The 17,346-nt window shown below is 56.0% G+C and overlaps 1 protein-coding gene across 2 annotated transcripts; it reads right to left on the reverse strand.

The window, feature by feature from the left end:
- Positions 1 to 1,491: 1,491 nt before the first annotated feature.
- On the reverse strand, positions 1,492 to 13,441 carry PTGES3L (prostaglandin E synthase 3 like). Of its 2 annotated transcripts, none has more exons than XM_089773955.1 (7): positions 13,222 to 13,441; positions 8,145 to 8,258; positions 7,942 to 8,008; positions 6,833 to 6,931; positions 5,902 to 5,991; positions 3,675 to 3,769; positions 1,492 to 2,410 (listed from the first exon to the last, which is right to left on the reverse strand). In XM_089773955.1, exons 1-6 carry the CDS (start codon positions 13,227 to 13,229, stop codon positions 3,707 to 3,709), a joined length of 441 nt encoding a protein of 146 aa, XP_089630081.1. In that variant the 5' UTR covers positions 13,230 to 13,441; the 3' UTR covers positions 1,492 to 2,410; positions 3,675 to 3,706. The 2 variants fall into 2 exon arrangements, with proteins under 2 accessions (XP_089630081.1, XP_075767635.1); XM_075911520.2 differs by having other exon boundaries at positions 3,675 to 3,728; positions 13,222 to 13,405.
- Positions 13,442 to 17,346: the final 3,905 nt, after the last annotated feature.

The following is a 17,346-nucleotide window of genomic DNA, read 5'->3' on the forward strand; positions in this document are numbered from 1 at the left end:
ATATGTAAGGGGACTGTTACCCCTTACTAAAACTCTGTGGGACTTTTTTGGTTTGCCAGCCCCCAGTTTCAGAAGGGGAAGGGTTCATGAGACTGACAGACCCCAGAGACAATGGAAAGCAGCCAACACTCCAGCTCAGCCTGATTGACAGGTTGGACAGGCCAGTGAGGAAGGGGAGAGGCCAGGCCCCGTCCTCCCTGTGAGCTGGGATTGTTCTGGCTCTCTCTGAGCAAACAGAGAGCTGAGACATAGCCCAAGGAGTGCAAGCTGTGAGCTGAGGGGCAGTTTTTGCAGCAGCTGAGCCAGATACACACAGCTCAAGGAGCGCAGACCCTGTGTTGAGCAGCAGACTGGCAGTGCTCAGAGAGCCAAAAGGAACAGAGAAGCAATGCAAGAAGCTAGAGACTGGCCAAGCGGCACCCTGCAGCTGGATGTGGTGAGCAGCGGGGAACTGCAAAGTGTGGGGAGAGGCTCTGGACTGGGAGAGGGGTCTGGCCACTTAGAGCTTGAGGCTGTGTGGTCACTGCCAGAGCAAACGTGTCCAGCCTGCAGCCCCCCCCCCCCTCCCCGCAGCACATCCAAGGCCTCTAAAGGGTCTCTAAGGAAGAGACTGTGGACTGTCCTTACACTCTGCAGGCTGCTGTTTTGATGTCCCTGTGCTACAGAGCAGGGCTGTGTGTTCTCATTTAACCATTCTCATTTTTTTCTTATTCTATTCTCTTTAATCAGTTGATGTTTAATAAATTGTATTTGCTTTGAACCTTATGAAGTGATCACTGGGCCAAGAAGGCCTGCAGTGTAAAGAGAGCACCTCGGAGTGGGGACACCCTAACTCCTGCCCCTAGTGACTACAAGGTCAGGGATTAAGCCCCAGGAAACCTGGGCCCAGCCTTGTTGGGGTTTCAAGGGCTCTGCTACTCAGGAGAGTGGAGGGGGAGCCCTCAGGATCAGGGAGGCCGTGGGGTAAAGGAAGTGGGAGCGGGGACTCAGATCCTTTCGCTGGTTCATTTCACCGGGGTGGTATAGAAGCCAGGAAAGTTCCCCACAATAGCGGGATCATTCCCCCGCTTACACATATTTCAACACCATCCACGAGTGTCCAATGCCCCACGTGTACCCCTGTGATCTACCCACTGGTCTTCAGTGCCCCTCTGTGACCCACCCACGAGTGTCCAGTCAACCACATGCCCCCAGTGAATCACCCACAAGTGTCCTGTGACCCACCCACAGCTATCCCAATAATCACGTGCTCCCTTGTGACTCACCCACGTGCCCCCAGGAGCCAAGGCCCACCTTGCAGGAATCAACACGCACCCCCAGCTCTGGGCAGGGTGGATCTGCCCTAGCCCGTGCCAGCTTCTCCCAGCGCCCTGCAAGTGCCAGGCATGTGGCCACCCCCAGAGGCCAGTTCAACCTGGGCACCAGCGGCACTTGCACAATGGGGCCCAGGCATGAGAGTGCAGAAACCCAAGTGCAGAAACAGCCAGTGTAGCAGGTTTATCTTTTATTAACAGAATTTCCCTCCACTTTGCGTTCCCACCCCAAACACCTGGGAGAGGACGCAGAGAGGGGCCTTGGGAGCAAGAGGAGCTGGTTCTTGGCAATATAAGCGGCAGCACAGGGTGATATGAGACACAGGACCCTGCCTGCCACTGAGCAGTGTCTGGCTGTGGAATAGGTACCTAATGGGAGTAGCAGCAACTCTGGGGCTAGTGTGTTTGCAACTACACTGTCTGATGCAATAGGGAAGAGTCTCACTCTGGGTCCAGCGGTGTGCAAACCGGGCCCAGCAGGGTTTTTCCAGCTTGAGGGTCCATGAGTGTGAAATCTGGAGCCAAAGTCTGAAGTGGGTGGGTCCCTGGTGCATTTGGAGCACAGTGGTACTTGGGGTGCTACCTCCCTCCCCCACTCACTTCTCAGCAGCTGCTGTCACCTCCCTGTGGGGAAACCAGGGCGGTCAGAGAATGCGCAGCATGGCCTCCAAGTGTAAAAGCTCAGTGCACCCCTGGGGGGGGGGGGAACCGTCAGGCCTCGAGAGGAGGGGACGGGACAGGAAGAGAGCAGGAGGAAGGTCAAGCCCCCAGTGGAGAAAAGGTACCACAGGGAATAGCAGGAAGGCAGGCAGCTCCGTCACTATCAGGTGCTGGAGCAGCAAAGCTCCCCTGGGCTAGGAACACAGTGCAGAGGGCAACAGCTGTTTACAGCACTCCCCTCCCCGCAGGTCTCCCCTTAAGTCCTTTCAGATCCCAGAGGCCACACAGGCCAGTGCAGCAAGGGGTAGGTCTGTGCTAATCCAGGTCACCATCAGCCGGTCTGCGGGTACATCTCCCATCAGGCAACAGGGAGGCCCACCAGCCAGAGTGCTTCAGGGGAGGTCTTACCACCCGGGGCTGTGCTTTCAAATGTCATCCTGGAAAAGAGACAGAAAGATCGACTGGGAGTCTAGAAAGGTCCTGTGTTGTTTCCCCTTCATGCGCCGTGTGACTATAGAAGGGAGTGAAACAAGGACAGTCCATGCTACCAGACATGTTCAAGTTAGAAATGTGAAAGGCCTCCAGTGTTGCCAGAAGCCTCAAATGTGTGTTGGGCCTAAAACGTGGAAGGAAACCCTGAAAAACCAGCCTTGGCCACAGGCAGCTGGGCATAAGCTAATGGCCACAGGGTCTGGAAGGAACCCTGATCAAGGAGCTCTGATGCATGTCCGGTCAGGAGCATGACGAGGGTTTTCAGCATCAGAGACTGGCTACTGCCATGAGCTGGATACTGCACTGGACGGGCCAGACATCAGTTCTTAGTTGTGCAGGAGGTTTGATAAACATCTATCAGGCATAGATAGTGCTTGGTCCTGCTGTGAGTGCAGGGGACTGGACTCAATAAAACCAGTTCTAGGGTTTTATGATGCTATGATACTGGATTACATGCACAATGGCTACGTCTAGACTGGCATGATTTTCCGCAAATGCTTTTAATGGGAAAGTTTTTCTGTTAAAGGCATTTGCAGAAAAGAGCATCTAGATTGGCACGGACGCTTTTCTGCAAAAGCACTTTTTGCGGAAAAGCGTCCGTGCCAATCTAGACGCAGTTTTGCGCAAGAAAGCCCCGATCGCTATTTTCGCCATCGGGGCTTTTTTGCGCAAAACAATACCGCGTTGTCTATACCGGCCCTTTTGCGCAAAAGCATTTGCGGAAGAGGGCTTTTGCCCGAATGGGAGCAGCATAGTATTTCCGCAAGAACACTGACAATCTAACATGAGATCGTCAGTGTTCTTGCGGAAATTCAAGCGGCCAGTGTAGACAGCTGGAAAGTTTTTCCGCAAAAGCAGCTGCTTTTGCGGAAAAACTTGCCAGTCTAGATGCAGCCCATGTGTTTCTCCTGTGCTCCTAGATTCCTGCTGCTCCTGTGTTCTGACATGTATCTATCCATGACCAGGACAATGATAGTAATGCTGGGAAGTCACACCACACAGAGCAGGTCTCCACACCCAGAAGACAGGGCCACTGAGCACAAGGGACTGTTGGCCTGGAAGAGGTTTGGCTTTAGCCCGTCCATCGGCTGGCAGAGATGGAGCAGCTTGGGAGCCAGGCTAGGGCACTGGGATGAAATGGGCCAGAGGCAAAGAGCCTGGCTATGCAAAATCATCCAGAACTTACTGTCTCAGCCAAGCAGTACTTACCTCCAGGTCATCCATTGCAGGGGGTGGGGCTTTCACGGTGACCCTCTGCAGGAGCTGGATGGGACACAGGCAGTCATGGGAATAAAGAAAGGAACCTACAACAAAGGTGGTGAGGCTGGCGTTCCTCCACCCCCAGGGCAGCGCCTTCCACCCCCAAGGAGCCCACCTGCCCCTTGTGACCCTGCCCATAAGGGAGAAGCAAATGTGCCATGCATGCGGGCACAGCTGGTTCAGCCCAGCCTGGCTCAGGCGGGGTGCTAGGCTTGAAGTGACTTTGGCTGCAGGTTACACCCCAAGGCGGAAGACCCAACGGCCATCTTGGGTCTTCCGCCCACAATGGTGCTGTATTAGGACGGCCCCCCTGCTCCCATGGGTGGGCAAGTGGGTGGGGCAAAGCATCGGGATGCAATCCCTGGACCAGTCAGCCTCCCTTGTCAAGCCCCTTGCTGCCGGGCCTGTTCCCTACGTGTACCATGGGGTGGTGCTTCCTTGTCTCACCGAGTGTGGTGAGGAAAAATGCATGGATGGGAGGTGCTGAGACACTCACAGGGACCTGCACCTAGCTAGGCAGCCATTGCAGGGCTGCTACTCAGTACTTCTCTCAGGTGGCTCTGACTCCTCCCTGCACGGGCAACCTGTGGCCTATCGGGGTTCTATGCGTGACCCACGAGACATTTGGTTTCCCATTGTCCATGCGCAGGGTCGCCGGATTCTGCCGGTTTCCATCCACGTTGTTTTTTCCCTACCGGGGTTACTAAAGCGACACGCACGTAAAGCCAGGGCAGGTGAAGTGTGTAGGGTTGCCAGATGGTTTAACAAAAAATACCAAACACCTCCACCTCCACTGCTCCCTCCTGTCCCCCCCTTCGCTAGACTCTGCTACGCTCCTCACTCCCTGCCCTCACCAGATTCAGCAGGGGAAAATTATCCCCGCCAGCCTTCAGTCCCAGGGAAACAGGAAATACCAGACATACATTGCACATGTCCAGTATTTCCTGGTTTTTTTTACCGGATGGAGCCCGCAAATACCAGACGGTCCAGGTGAAAACCGGGCACCTGGCAACCCTAGAAGTGCGAGACACGCTGGTTGCACACAACATCGTGAGAGCCGGGTGCTCCCTCTGCAACCAATCCCAGCGCTGCTACGGTTCAGTCGGCGCATCCCGCCGATTCCAGGTAAGCCAGCGCAGTGAGCAAAGCTATGCCAGGAGACTGTCGTGGCCAGGACAATCTTGCGGCCCACTGAGATAAAGGAGGCCAATCATGCAGCCTACTCATGAGCCCAGGTTGCCCATTGCTGCTGCACATGAAGACAGAGGGCCTGCTATTGTCCATACCTCACCTCATTCTGCCAAAGCCTCCATGCATTTCTGCTCCGAGCCACTTGGTGGAGAAACTGAGCCACCCACCAACAGCCACAGCTGGGACAGGATGTCCCTCCCCATTCACTCTGGAGCAGTGGTCCCGAACCTTTCGTGGCTGCCGGGCACCCAGGGGCGGGGCCACTCATGCATTGGGTGTCCGGGGGCGGGGTCACTCATGTGCCGCCCTTCTGGGGGTGGGGCTACACATGCACCGTGCGCCTGGGGGTAGGAGCCACCCACGCACCCTGAGCCCAGGGCCGGCACCACACACGTGCCTCGCGCCCGGGGCAGGGGCTGCCCACACGCCCCGCGCCCGGGGCTGCCCACGTGCCATGCGCCCGGGGACGGCACCACGCGCCATGCGCCCGGGGACGGCACCACACATGTGCCTCGTGCCGGGGGCGAGGCTAGCCCAGATGTTTCGGCGGGCGCACATAAATGCCCTGGCGGGCGCCATGGCACCCACGGGCACCGCGTTGGGGACCACTGCTCTGGAGGCAAGAGGGAGTTTCTGAGGCAAGAGGGGACGTTATCCAGGCAGGAGATACATTGGTTTTAGGTTTTATAGTCATTTAATTTTGTGAAGTGGGTCTCACAAAGTTTTACGAAGTGCAGCAGCACTTGCCTGTGCTGGAGAATTGATGCTTTACTGAGCTAATGCTCAGACTTTTCTCCTGACCCAGGAACCTTGCATTGAGTCACATGAAATAGGGATAAGCGAGGCAGGCTCCACACAACACCTTTGCCCAGAGGGACTCAGCCCCAGCGGGCTCTGCCAGGGCCGCAGGTCATTGCTTGGGATCGTGTGACGCAGCTGGCTCCCTGCTCAGCCCCCCATGTAAATGCAGGAGCCCAAGACTCACCTCTGCGTACTGCGCAGTCATGGCCAGTTCCACCTCCTCATCCCCTTCCCAGTCTCGCCAGTTATCGAAGTCCACAAACAGCCAGACTGGCTATGTGCGAGCAGGAGAAAGGGCATTACAACCAAGCCTGAGGCCACGCCCTTTCCATGGCCTCATCCCCTCTGGAGTCAAGCCCAGCCCTCATCCTAGGTTACTGCCCCCAGATCCAGTGGGTGGCAAGGCCCCATCCTTCTCAGGTGGCCGGAATGCCTTCCTGGCTGGCTGGAGAACGTGCCTGGGGCTGACACACCAAGCTCCTAGCCCTCCCACGGAACCAGGCTGCTGTGCCGTGGCCCCAGTCTTCCCAGGCAGCCGGCGGAAAGTGCAGGCAGTTTTGGGAAGGCAACTCCTTCCCTTGCCTGCGTTACCCACTGCCCATGATTACAACAGAGGGTAGCCAGCGCAGCGCTGAATAGGGCACATCTGCAATCTAGAACTTTACCTGGGGGGGGGGGGGACAAGCTGGGGATAGGATATGGACACCAGCCCCGATCCAGGCCCAGGTGGGGTGGCTATGGGGCCTTCTGCCTTTAGAGTTCGAGGATATATGGCCTTCCGCTGCAAGGCCCTTCCGGAGATTTAGCCCTGATCAATACCAGTTGTTCAGCAGCACCTTGTGAGCAGCCCAGCGTGGGGGTCCACACTGCCCCTCTCCTCAGGGGTCTCAGCCCAGGGGCAGTGAGTGATTCTGGGCTGGTCTCCATGGTACCTGTGCACCTTTCACCAGCTCTAACCCGGGCGTAAAATCCAAGCCAGCCATGCCAGAGCGGCGCAGCAGGCAGTGCTGTGCCAGCTCCCAGCCTAGCATGGTGGTGGGGGCGGACTGAGCTTTTCACTGGGGGAAAGGTGACTCCAAAGGAAGGGGCCTGGGCCGCTAGGGTGCTGTGTTTACCTTGATGTTCTCCTTGGTGAGGCGTGGCCATGCCACCTTCTCCTTCAACTTCCTTATGAAGCAGGTGATGGACCGGTCGGAGCGTTTCTGCTGCGAGTCCTGCCAAGGGACAGAGCCAAGCTCCCTTGCCGGACGTGGCTGCTGGGCACCCCTCCCCCTCTCAACAAGCCAAGACGTCCAGAATGAAAACAAAGCCCTTCCTGAGCTCTGAGGCACATGGGAAAGTGCCGGGAAACCAGGACCCAGCCTGCAGGTATCGCAGCGCAAATCGGGGCACGGGAGAGCTGGCTGTATTAGGAGACTGCAGGAGGAGAGGGGACTTCTCGGGGGATATCTGACAGCCTTGGGCCATCATCTCTGTGCAGCTGGGTTGGTTGGGCATTTTTGTGATTCACTGAGCTAGGCAAAATCCTCAGGGGCAGGCAGCCCAAAACAAAGCACTGATGATGGGAGGGGCTGGGGAAGGCTAGTGGCACAGCAGCACCCAAAGGTGCCACCTAACGACATCACTTTTTAGGTGCCCCACCAAGCTCCACAACCCCTGGAGATGGTGGGCGTCCGGGGTCTGAGCAATGAGATCACATGACGTGAACATAAGAACGGCCAGACTGGGTCATACCAAAGGCCCATCTAGCCCAGCATCCTGTCTGCCCACAGTGGCCAATGCCAGATGCCCCAGAGGGAGGGAACACAACAGGGAATCATCATGTGATCCCTCCCCTGTCACCCATTCCCAGCTTCTGGCAAAGAGGCTGGGGATACCATCCCTACCCCATCCTGGCTAATAAGTCTGGATGGACCTATCCTCCAGGAATTTACCTAGTTCTTTTTTGAACCCTGTTAAGGTGATAGGCCTGGATGGAGGCAAATCACTCCTCCCACCCCCAAAAACCTTCCACGGTTTGTCGGAACTTTACGATCTCTTTGGAGACATCGAGGAGATGGGCTCAGTGAGCCGGGCCCACCCGTGGTTCTTTCACCTCACTGCGTGGAGCGGCTGCTTACCTCGGAAAAACTTAAAAAACAACGAAAAATTCTGCCGCACCTTAGCGACTCACCCAAAAAGTAGATGGTGTCAGGAGCTTTCCTGGGCACAACCCCTTGCTTACCTTGGAGTTCACCCTGGCGTACAGGTTGATCTTGTTGAACATCTCCACCCCATCTGCGTTTTTACAGCTGCCAAAACATAAACTCAGCTCAGAACTGGGCATGGATCGTCTCCCAGAGGATCCTTCCCGCAGTACCACCGCGCCGGGTGCTGTACAGCTGCCGATTCAGGGCCAGGCCACCTCAGCAGGGCTTGGGAGCTCACCTGAACACCACCCGGTCGTCTTCAATGTCGACTTTAACATCTTTGCTGTCCTCTACGCAGAACTCCAGGAAGACGTACCGCGGGCGGTCGTACCACAGCGTTTTTGCAGGTTGCCTTGGAAAACAGGTTCAGAAGTAGAGATGTTACATTCTGATTAATTAACTAATCAAATAGTCAATGGGATTTCCATTGACTATCCAACTAGTCGATAAGGGCTCCCATGTTCCAACTTTGAAATGGGGCTCTTGTACATTGTTCCAACTTTGAGCCCAATGGGGCTCTTGTACATTTCAAAGATTGAAACGCTGCATGGAGCCAGGGCCAATGGGGAGTCCTGCTGACCCCAGGCTCCACATGTGCATTTCAAAGCATGGAGCCCAGGGTCAGCAAGACGCCCCAGGCTCCATGTGGCGCTTCCGCTTTGAAATGTACAGGAGCCCCAGTGGGGACTCTTGTACATTTCAAAGTTGGAACGCCGCTGCTGCACCCCTACCCCTTTCCACAGAGCTGGAGCTGGGGGGGGGGGGAGCTGGCTTTTAAGTTGGCTCCCCCTAGCACTCACTCCTTCCCCCCTCCCTTGCTGCCTCTTTGTGATAGAGGCAGCAAGGGGAGGGAAGCAACTAGTTGACGAGTGCGTCAACTATCCGATAAGCTTTTGCTTGTCGGATAGTCGATTAGTCGCTTAGGGTATGTCTACACTACAAAGTTAGTTCGAACTAACGGACGTTAGTTCGAACTAACTTTAATAGGTGCTACACTAGCGCTCCGCTAGTTCGAATTTGAATCGAACTAGTGGAGCGCTTAGTTCGAACTAAGGGCTGTGTAGCCCTTTAGTTCGAACTAGTGGGAGGCTAGCCCTCCCCAGGTTTCCCTGGTGGCCACTCTGGCCAACACCAGGGAAACTCTATGCCCCCCTCCCGGCCCCGGACCCCTTAAAGGGGCACGGGCTGGCTACGGTGCCCGTGCCAGGTGCAAGCCTGCCAGCACCCAGCTAGCAGACCCTGCACCTGGCACGGCACAGAGCCACCCACCCGATGCCCCCCAGCCCACCCCCTCTTGCCGGGACCAGGCTGGCGGCTCCCGGGAGCTTGCCCTGGACCGCAAGAGGCGGGCACCTTCCTGGGCTAGTGCGGACATCGTGGACCTCGTCCATGATCTCCGCACTAGGCACAGGAAAGTGGCTGTCTAGGGCAGGAGAGCTGCCAGCCTGGCCACCCAGGACCAGGTGTGCATGAAAATCAAGGGGGTCCACTGAGACCCCCGACACTGAGCCCTGAGCTTACAATGGCCGTACTGGGTCAGACCAAAGGTCCATCTAGCCCAGTAGCCTGTCTGCCAACAGCGGCCAACCCTAGGGACCCTGGAGGGGATGGACCGAAGACAATGACCAAGCCATTTGTCTCGTGCCATCCCTCTCCAGCCTTCCACAAACTTTGGGCAGGGACACCACTCCTACCCTCTGGCTAATAGGACTCCATGGACCCAACCTCCATCACTTTATCTCACTTCCCTTTAAACTCTGTTCTAGTTGTAGCCTTCACAGCCTCCTGCAGCAAGGAGTTCCACAGGTTAACTATTTGCTTTGTCAAGAACAACAACTTTCTCTTACTAGTTTCAAGCCTGCTACCCATTCCTTTCCTTTGGTGTCCTCTAGTCCTTCTTTATGGGAACTCAGGAAGAACTTTTCTGAATGCACCCTCTCCACCCAACCCCTGCTTTTAGAGACCTCTATCCTGTCCCCCCTCCGTCTCCTCTTTTCTAAGCTGAACAGTCCCAGTCTCTGTAGCCTTTCTTCATCTGGGACCTGTTCCCAACCCCTGATCATGTTAGTTGCCCTCCCCTCTCCCAGCCTTTCTCTTCCCCTCTCCCACCTCCTTTTCCCAGTGTCCCCCAGTTTTTTTCAATAAAGACAGAGTCAATGTTGGAAGAAACGTTATCTTTATTTTGTACATCAATAAGAAGAGGGGCTAGGGAAGGGTAAGTGGAAGGAAGTGAGGGAGGAATGGGGTACGAGCCCCCGATGGGGAGGACTGGGCTGGCTCTGCGGGCTTCTGGGGGTGGAAGCTCTCCTGCAGCCCCCCAATTACTCCCTCTCCCCAGATGGCAGCCTGCGGCAAGTGCAGCCGGGCTGATGGCCGAGTGGTGTGATGTGCCCAGTGTGGGCACTCAGGGCACTCCAAGCCAGAACTTCTTTGGAAGCGGGGCACCCCTTAGAACTGTGTGTCCGGGGTGGGGGTCGGGACCCTTTAAGCGCAGCCCTCGGCTAGCCTGAGACAGCATCTCCATGCTCTAAGTCCTCCTTTTATGCCCTGCCGGCACTGCTTCCGGCCATCATTAAGCCCTGTTCAGAGTCCACTCAATGTGGACTTACTAGTTCGAACTAGCAAAACGCTAGTTCGAACTAGTTTTTAGTTCTAGATGCGCTAGTTCGAACTAGCTTAGTTCGAATTAACTAATTCGAACTAAGTTAGTTCGAACTAGCGCTGTAGTGTAGACGTACCCTTACATCCCTATTCAGAAGGGGTGAAGAATTCCAGGGTGAAGAGCCGGCACTGTTTGTCTCGATGCACCCAGAGCAGCGTGTAAGGCCGTGTGTGATGTTCTCAGAGCAGTGCTAAGCTGCCTTTGTTACACCTGCCTGAGCCACGCGATGAGAGAGCATGAGACCAAGGAAAAGTGGGGGGTGCACCAGGCAGGCAGGAGCTTGCTGCAGATCCACCAAACTTGTTGCCACACTTCCCATTTGATCTGTACAGCACCCCATGAACGGACCTCTCCCAGCCCCCCCAGTGACAGAGTCCTACAGCCTGCATGTGTAAGGCAAGGGACCGCCTTTACTAAGCACAATCGCTCACTGGAGTGCAGTCACGCTTCCCCCAGACTGCTGCCCTCGCCACGGAGTGCCCAGGCCGATGCTGCTGGGCGAAAAGTCTGTGGAAAGCACCTTTATCTGAAACGTTGTCCCTGCCAGGCAGAGCCGCAGAGAACCCAGTCATTGCACCACTAGGTCTGAGACAGGGATGTAAAATCCCATTTAAACTGTTAACCGGTTAAATCTTAAGTTTAACCAGTTAACTGGGATCCTGCGGGTGGGGGGCTGCTCCAGCCAGCCGGGCTGCCGGTTAACCACTTAAAGAGTGAGCATACTCTTTTCAGTTTAGAAAAGAGGAGACTGAGGGGGGATATGATAGAGGTCTATAAAATCATGAGTGGTGTGGAGAGGGCCGATAAAGAAAAGTTATTTATTAGTTCCCTAAATAGAAGAACTAGAGGACACCAAATGAAATTAATGGGTAGCAGGTTTAAAACTAATAAAAGAAAGTTCTTCTTCACACAGCGTGTAGTCAACCTGTGGAACTCCTTGCCAGAGGAGGCTGTGAAGGCTAGAACTATAACAGAGTTTAAAGAGAAGCTAGATAATTTCATGGAGGTTAAGTCCATAAAAGGCTATTAGCCAGGGGATAAAATGGTGTCCTTGGCCTCTGTTTGTCAGAGGCTGGAGAGGGATGGCAGGAGACAGATCGCTTGATCATTGTCTTCGGTCCGCCCTCTCTGGGGCACCTGGTGCTGGCCACTGTCAGCAGACAGGATACTGGGCTAGATGGACCTTTGGTCTGACCCAGTACGGCCGTTCTTATGTTATGTTCATAAAGGTGGTGCTTACTGGGTAACGGCTTAACCCTTCACATCCCTAGTCTGGGCACTGGGGAGAGAGGAGCTGAGCGGGGCTTGGGAGCAAGGGATTTGTGTAATACCTAGTGAGCCGAGTTTGCACTAAGTCAGGGCACTCCTGCGCATTCTTCCACATTCCACTAGGACCCTGCTGGCTGCCACCAGGCCACAGAAATTCGCCCTGACTCAAAACATAATTATTCAGCATCCCAAACTGCCCGTGAGGTCCAGACTTTGCTATTCTGGGGACAGAATCCCCGGGCTGCAGTCTCATTCACGGAAGCACATTCCTGCTTTACGGCCACCTCTCTTCTTTGCCCCACCGGTGGCTGCTGTCTGCAGGAGCTGCCGGCTGCCGGGCCTGTAAACAGCCTGGGCTGAGGCTCCGTAAGCACATTCCCGTTTTCCCATGGCATTTGCCTCAGCAGGAGCAGGGGCCAGAATTCCAGTGGAATCGTGTTACACGAGCCTGGGAGTTCCACCAGCCTGGGCCACCAGGGTAGGACTGCACACGCCACAGCCACCAGGCCCAACAGGCCGGGCTAGTGCTCGCATGGCTCGTTCCCAGGCTAGTTCCCAACGTCAAAGCCTGCAGCTTGGTCCCTGAAGCCCTGCCCCCTCCAGATGGTTCCAAGCCTGAGCGGCAACTGAGTTGTCCCCCCAGCTCCGTGGAGAGGGCTCGCCCCAGCCCAACTCGCCCAAAGCCGGGTGGTTCCAGCTGCAGGCTGTGGTCATTTCCTGAGTGACAGCGCGGAGGGCAAGGAAGGCCCCCGGCCCAGCTGGGGTGTCTTATGGCTAATTCCCAGGCTGGAACCCGTGGGAGAGTTTCCAACATGCAAGACACTTTCCAGGCTCCAGGAAAAGTCCCAGCGGAGGGTAAGTGGCTCAGTGAGCAGAATGGGGCTGGGGGGGGGGGAGCGGGGGAGTGCAGTGACCCCAGTGGGAGGGCCAGTGGTCATGTCCCAGCCAGGGGCAGGGGGGCAGTGACCCAAGTGGGGGCTCCAGGGGTTGTGTCCCAACTGGGGGAGGGGGGAGCAATGACTTGAGCAGGGGGGCATGTGGGGGCTCCTGGGATTGTGCCCCAGCGGCAGGAGAGGGGCAGTGATCCCAGTGAGGACTCCAGGAGTCATGTCCCAGATGGGGGAGGAGGTCTGTGACTCGAGTGGGGAGCGGGGGGGGGGGGGTCCCAGCAGGGGGAGCAGTGACTCGGGTTGGGGGGCATGTGGGGGCTCCAGGGGTTGTGTCCCAGCGAGGGGGGCAGTGACTCGAGTGGGGACTGGCGGCCTGACCCGAGTGGGTTGCGGGGGGTCGTGTCCCAGCCGCGGGAGGGGGCAGTGACTCGCGTGGGGTCCCGGGGTCGCGTCCTACCCCGGGGCAGGACTGCGCTGCCGCCGCCCGCACTCACCTCGCCATGGCCGGGCTCGCTCTGGGGGCGGTGCCGGGGCGCCGCTATTTTGGGCTGCGGGCGGAGCCCGGGCCGCTACAGCTGTCAGCGCCCGTCAGCGACACGCTGCGCCCGGCCGAGCCCCACGGGACGCGGATCCCCCCGTGGCCGGGAGCGCCCAGCCCAGCGCCACAGGCGCGATGTGCCCGAGGGCGGGCAGGACTCCTGGGTTCATTTCCTGCCCCTGCCACGGGCGTGCTGTAACCTTGGCCACATCCCTTTCCCCGTGCCGTGCCTCAGTTTCCCCTTCTGTCATGAACTTGTGGACGATGGGGCGGGGAGGCGGGGTGGGGGGAGCGTTGAAGGGCAAGTTCCAGAAGCGATCTGGGGGGGGGGGAGCCTCGGGTGTGTAGGAGCCATCACAGCTGGTCCTGCCTCCTCCCCACCACCCCAAAGCCACCGAGAACATGGCACTTCCACCCTGGTTTGTGCAGCCTTGGAGCTATTACGCCCGGTCTGTGTGTGCTGGGGGGGCTCTGACGCCACCAGGGGTGCAAGAAGAGGTGAGAGCAGCCCTGCGGCCTTGAGCAAGGTGAGAGCCCCCCCCCCCTCTATTGAGGTGCGGAGACAGCGGAGCCTCCCCCTTTGCCTCCTGCGGTGGCTGGGCTGAGTGCTGCTGACAGTGGGAAAACAAACACTAGGGATGCCCCTTTCCCCCTTGGCTTAGCCTGGCGCACGTGGGTCCTGGCTCGCTTACCCTGGAGAGAGAACTGAGGGCACAAGGGGCTGGCTAGCCGTGATACGTGAGGTGCACCAGGCCAGGTGAGATACAAACACCAGGGGGAAAGAATCCAGACTCCAGCTCCAGACCCATCTCCTGCAGGGCAGGGAATGACAGTTCTGGCCTTCGTGAGCAGTGGCTTCCTCTGAAGGTTCAGACGCAGGATGCTGGACTGGAGTGAAGGATGCTCCTGGGAGGCAGTGACTATGTTCCTCCAATCCCCAGCCCTAATGCCAAGGATGGGAGCCAGAGGTAGCACTAGGGCTTCTGTCCACCCACCCCCTGCCAGCCCAGAGTTACCCAGATAAACAGGGACTGATGGTTTGCTGCCCCAACAAACCACCTTACCTGCTGCTTCATTGTGGGCCTGGATTGCCCCCCAGGATTGGTCGTTCTCTTCAGGTGAATAGGATGGGGAGTGTCCATACCAAGAGCTATGGGGGAAAACACCTTCTCCCCTCCTGGGCCTTGCATAGGGCCCCCCTGCTAACGTGGCTTTGTCCCTGTCGCTGTTCAAAGCAGTGGCCGTGGCCATGCCTTGGCCATCAGATGGTGCACTCTTTAGCGGAGTGGTTCTGACCCAACCCCTCAGTCTGGATTGAGGCCCTACATTTTAGGCAGCTAAGTTTGGGAAGTTTGCCCATTTCTGGCTGCTCCGTGGTTTTGCCGTGTGACCTTCCCCGTGTTGAGCCAGGGAGGGTGACTAGCATCGTGTCTGTAAGTTGCGGGGGGAGACGAGAAGCCCCTAAGAAGTGCCTGTTACAGTTGAATGTGTCTGCTGTTCATAAGCAGAACATGCACCATTAGCTTCCTTCCGGCTACAGCATTTATCTTCTTCCATTTCTACAATAACAAGTCATAACAGTAGGCAAACTAGCCAACTTGCAGGCCTAAGTGGTGGGTTCCTCCCCCCCCTTCATCATCTGGGACATGCACTCCCACTGGGACAGCCCCATCTATTACCATATAAATTACAATTGCTGCTTCCATAAAGCTTTGCTTAAAAAAACCCTCTCTTGTAGCAAACTCTCCCATTGCCATTTCAAAAAGACAGCTGGCTGAGATCTGTGTCTTAATGAGGGTGAACTTTAAAATGAAAAATCTCTGCTTGAGACCTGCTTTAGTCCTTTAACCTGGAATTCTCATTAATTCCCCCTGTAACGAAGGCCCAGCGACTCATGGTGGCAGGAACTGTTTTTGTCTCATACAGTCTGTCAGTCTCCTGATTTCAATTGCAAAAGCAAAGAAAAGGTAATTTACTGCCAGCCTGCAACGGAAACAAAATTACTATATGGAAAGTTTGTTTTAACTCATCACAGGGGACTGAGAGGCCCAATATGCCATTCTCCGCTAGGGTATTTTTCACTGCCAATGGCTTGATTCTGTAGGTTCCATATTTTACCCTTTAGTTACTGATTGTAAAGTGTGATGTGCAGGATATTTTGATTGTCCTCCAGAACAGCACCAAATACAGTAACAAATTTCTTCCTGGCAAGCCAGACAATGGTCATTTCATGGTGCCTTTTGGAATGACTGTATTTGTGGCATGGGGAAAAAATAGGTGTCTCCCTGTGCCTTACAGGAAAACTCCTCCCCCCAAAACTCCACCAACTTCGAAGTCAGTTCCTTTGTTACCCTCTGCGATGTGATTAGATGTGTACATTGTGGAGTGTGTTATGTGTACTCCAGAGCTAGTTGCAATGATACCCGCCCAGGAAATACCTAGAAGACAAGCACCTACCACCCATGTGAGTGTGACAAGTGAAAATTAGAGCACCAGGACTATTAGTTACACATCTCAAATGTTCTGATTTTCCTTAATAATCATAAACTCCACGGGGCTGCATAATGGCATGTCAACCTTCTGCACAGAACTGAGTGGGTGAGATGAGCCAGCTGTACCATTGTCAGTCTGGGATCTCCTTAATGAGCTGGAAAGGATGCTACAGAGTGACCTAAGCAGCTCCTCTTAGAGGCTAAGCAAACTGCTTTTGCAAGCCCTTCTGGGGGAGGAAAGGGGGGAAGGAGATGGCCCATAAAGTCCCTGGCATGCGGGAAGGGGTATATGGGAGGCAACACAAAACCCCTGGCAGGTGAAGAATGGGGGACCCAGGCAGGGAGTGAAGAGAAGGGGAGAATCAAGGGCACACAGAGCTCCTGGCATGGGGGAGGGTGGGAGGGAGGGGGACATGGCAGGCACACAGAGCTCCTGGCATGGGAGAGGGTGGGAGGGAGGGGGACATGGCAGGCACACAGAGCTCCTGGCATGGGGGAGGGTGGGAGAGAGGGGGACATGGCAGGCACACAGAGCTCCTGGCATATGAGAGAGCAGGGAACGGAGGGACACAAAGACCCTAACATGGGGGGAAGCACACAAAACCCCCGCAAAGGGAGGCAGTATGGTGGGGGTTGCAAGGAGTCCCTGAAATAGAGCAGGCTGGGACACTGATGCACATGGAGCTAGTGGGGGCAAGGGGGAAGCCCTCGTATTTACAAGGTGTGCTTAGCCTGTCTGTGACCCCCTACCAGGTGTGACTGGTGCCAGCAGGGGGGACCCAAAGGGGCATGGAAGGGGCATGCGGGGCAGTGATGTCACGAGGACAGGAAACGTAGCTGGGCCTAGTTTTCACTGGGCACATGGGCTGCAGGGTGCACCCATGGAGTAGAGGGGGACTCCACTGAGGCTTGAACTCCACACACGCCTCCCATCTCCAGCTCAGTGTCTGCTCTCCTGCCAGCCTGCCGCATGCTTCTGCCCCAGTTTCGGGTCCCAGCACTAGCGCTGCCCAGATGTTCCCCCACGAGTAGAGCCCTGCACAGATGAAAAATTTGGTATCCACATTCGTATCTGTATTTGCAAAAATGAGCCATGGCGATTCGCACCCATGTCCGCAAATGTGGAAATAAAGTGGCTATCTACGGATTTGCAGGGCTCTCGCCATGAAGCACACCTCCCACAGGGCTAGCACTGGGGACAGGAGACTGGGCCAGCAGTGTGTGGCGCCGACAGGAGAGCTATGCAGCCAGGCTGACAGACACCTAGCTGGGATCAGGAGTCCCAGCCTATGGATTTGGGGGACTCCAGTGCTGATTTGGGTGGACCTGGATGCAAAGTGGATGGGTTGGGGCCCATTCAGGCTCACCCATAGCTACACTCCTGGGCTGCATCTAGACTGGCATGATTTTGCGGAAATACTTTTAACGGAAAAGTTTTTCCATTAAAAGTATGTCTGCAAAAGAGCGTCTAGATTGGCATGGATGCTTTTGCGCAAAAAGTGCTTTTGCACAAAAGCATCCATGCCCAGTATAGACGCGCTTTTCGCAAGAAGGCCCCGATGGCCATTTTAGCCATTGGGGCTTTCTTG

This window comes from Pelodiscus sinensis, chromosome 29 (genome assembly GCF_052426305.1).
Source record: "Pelodiscus sinensis isolate ZL-2025 chromosome 29, ASM5242630v1, whole genome shotgun sequence".
NCBI lineage: Eukaryota > Metazoa > Chordata > Testudines > Trionychidae > Pelodiscus > Pelodiscus sinensis.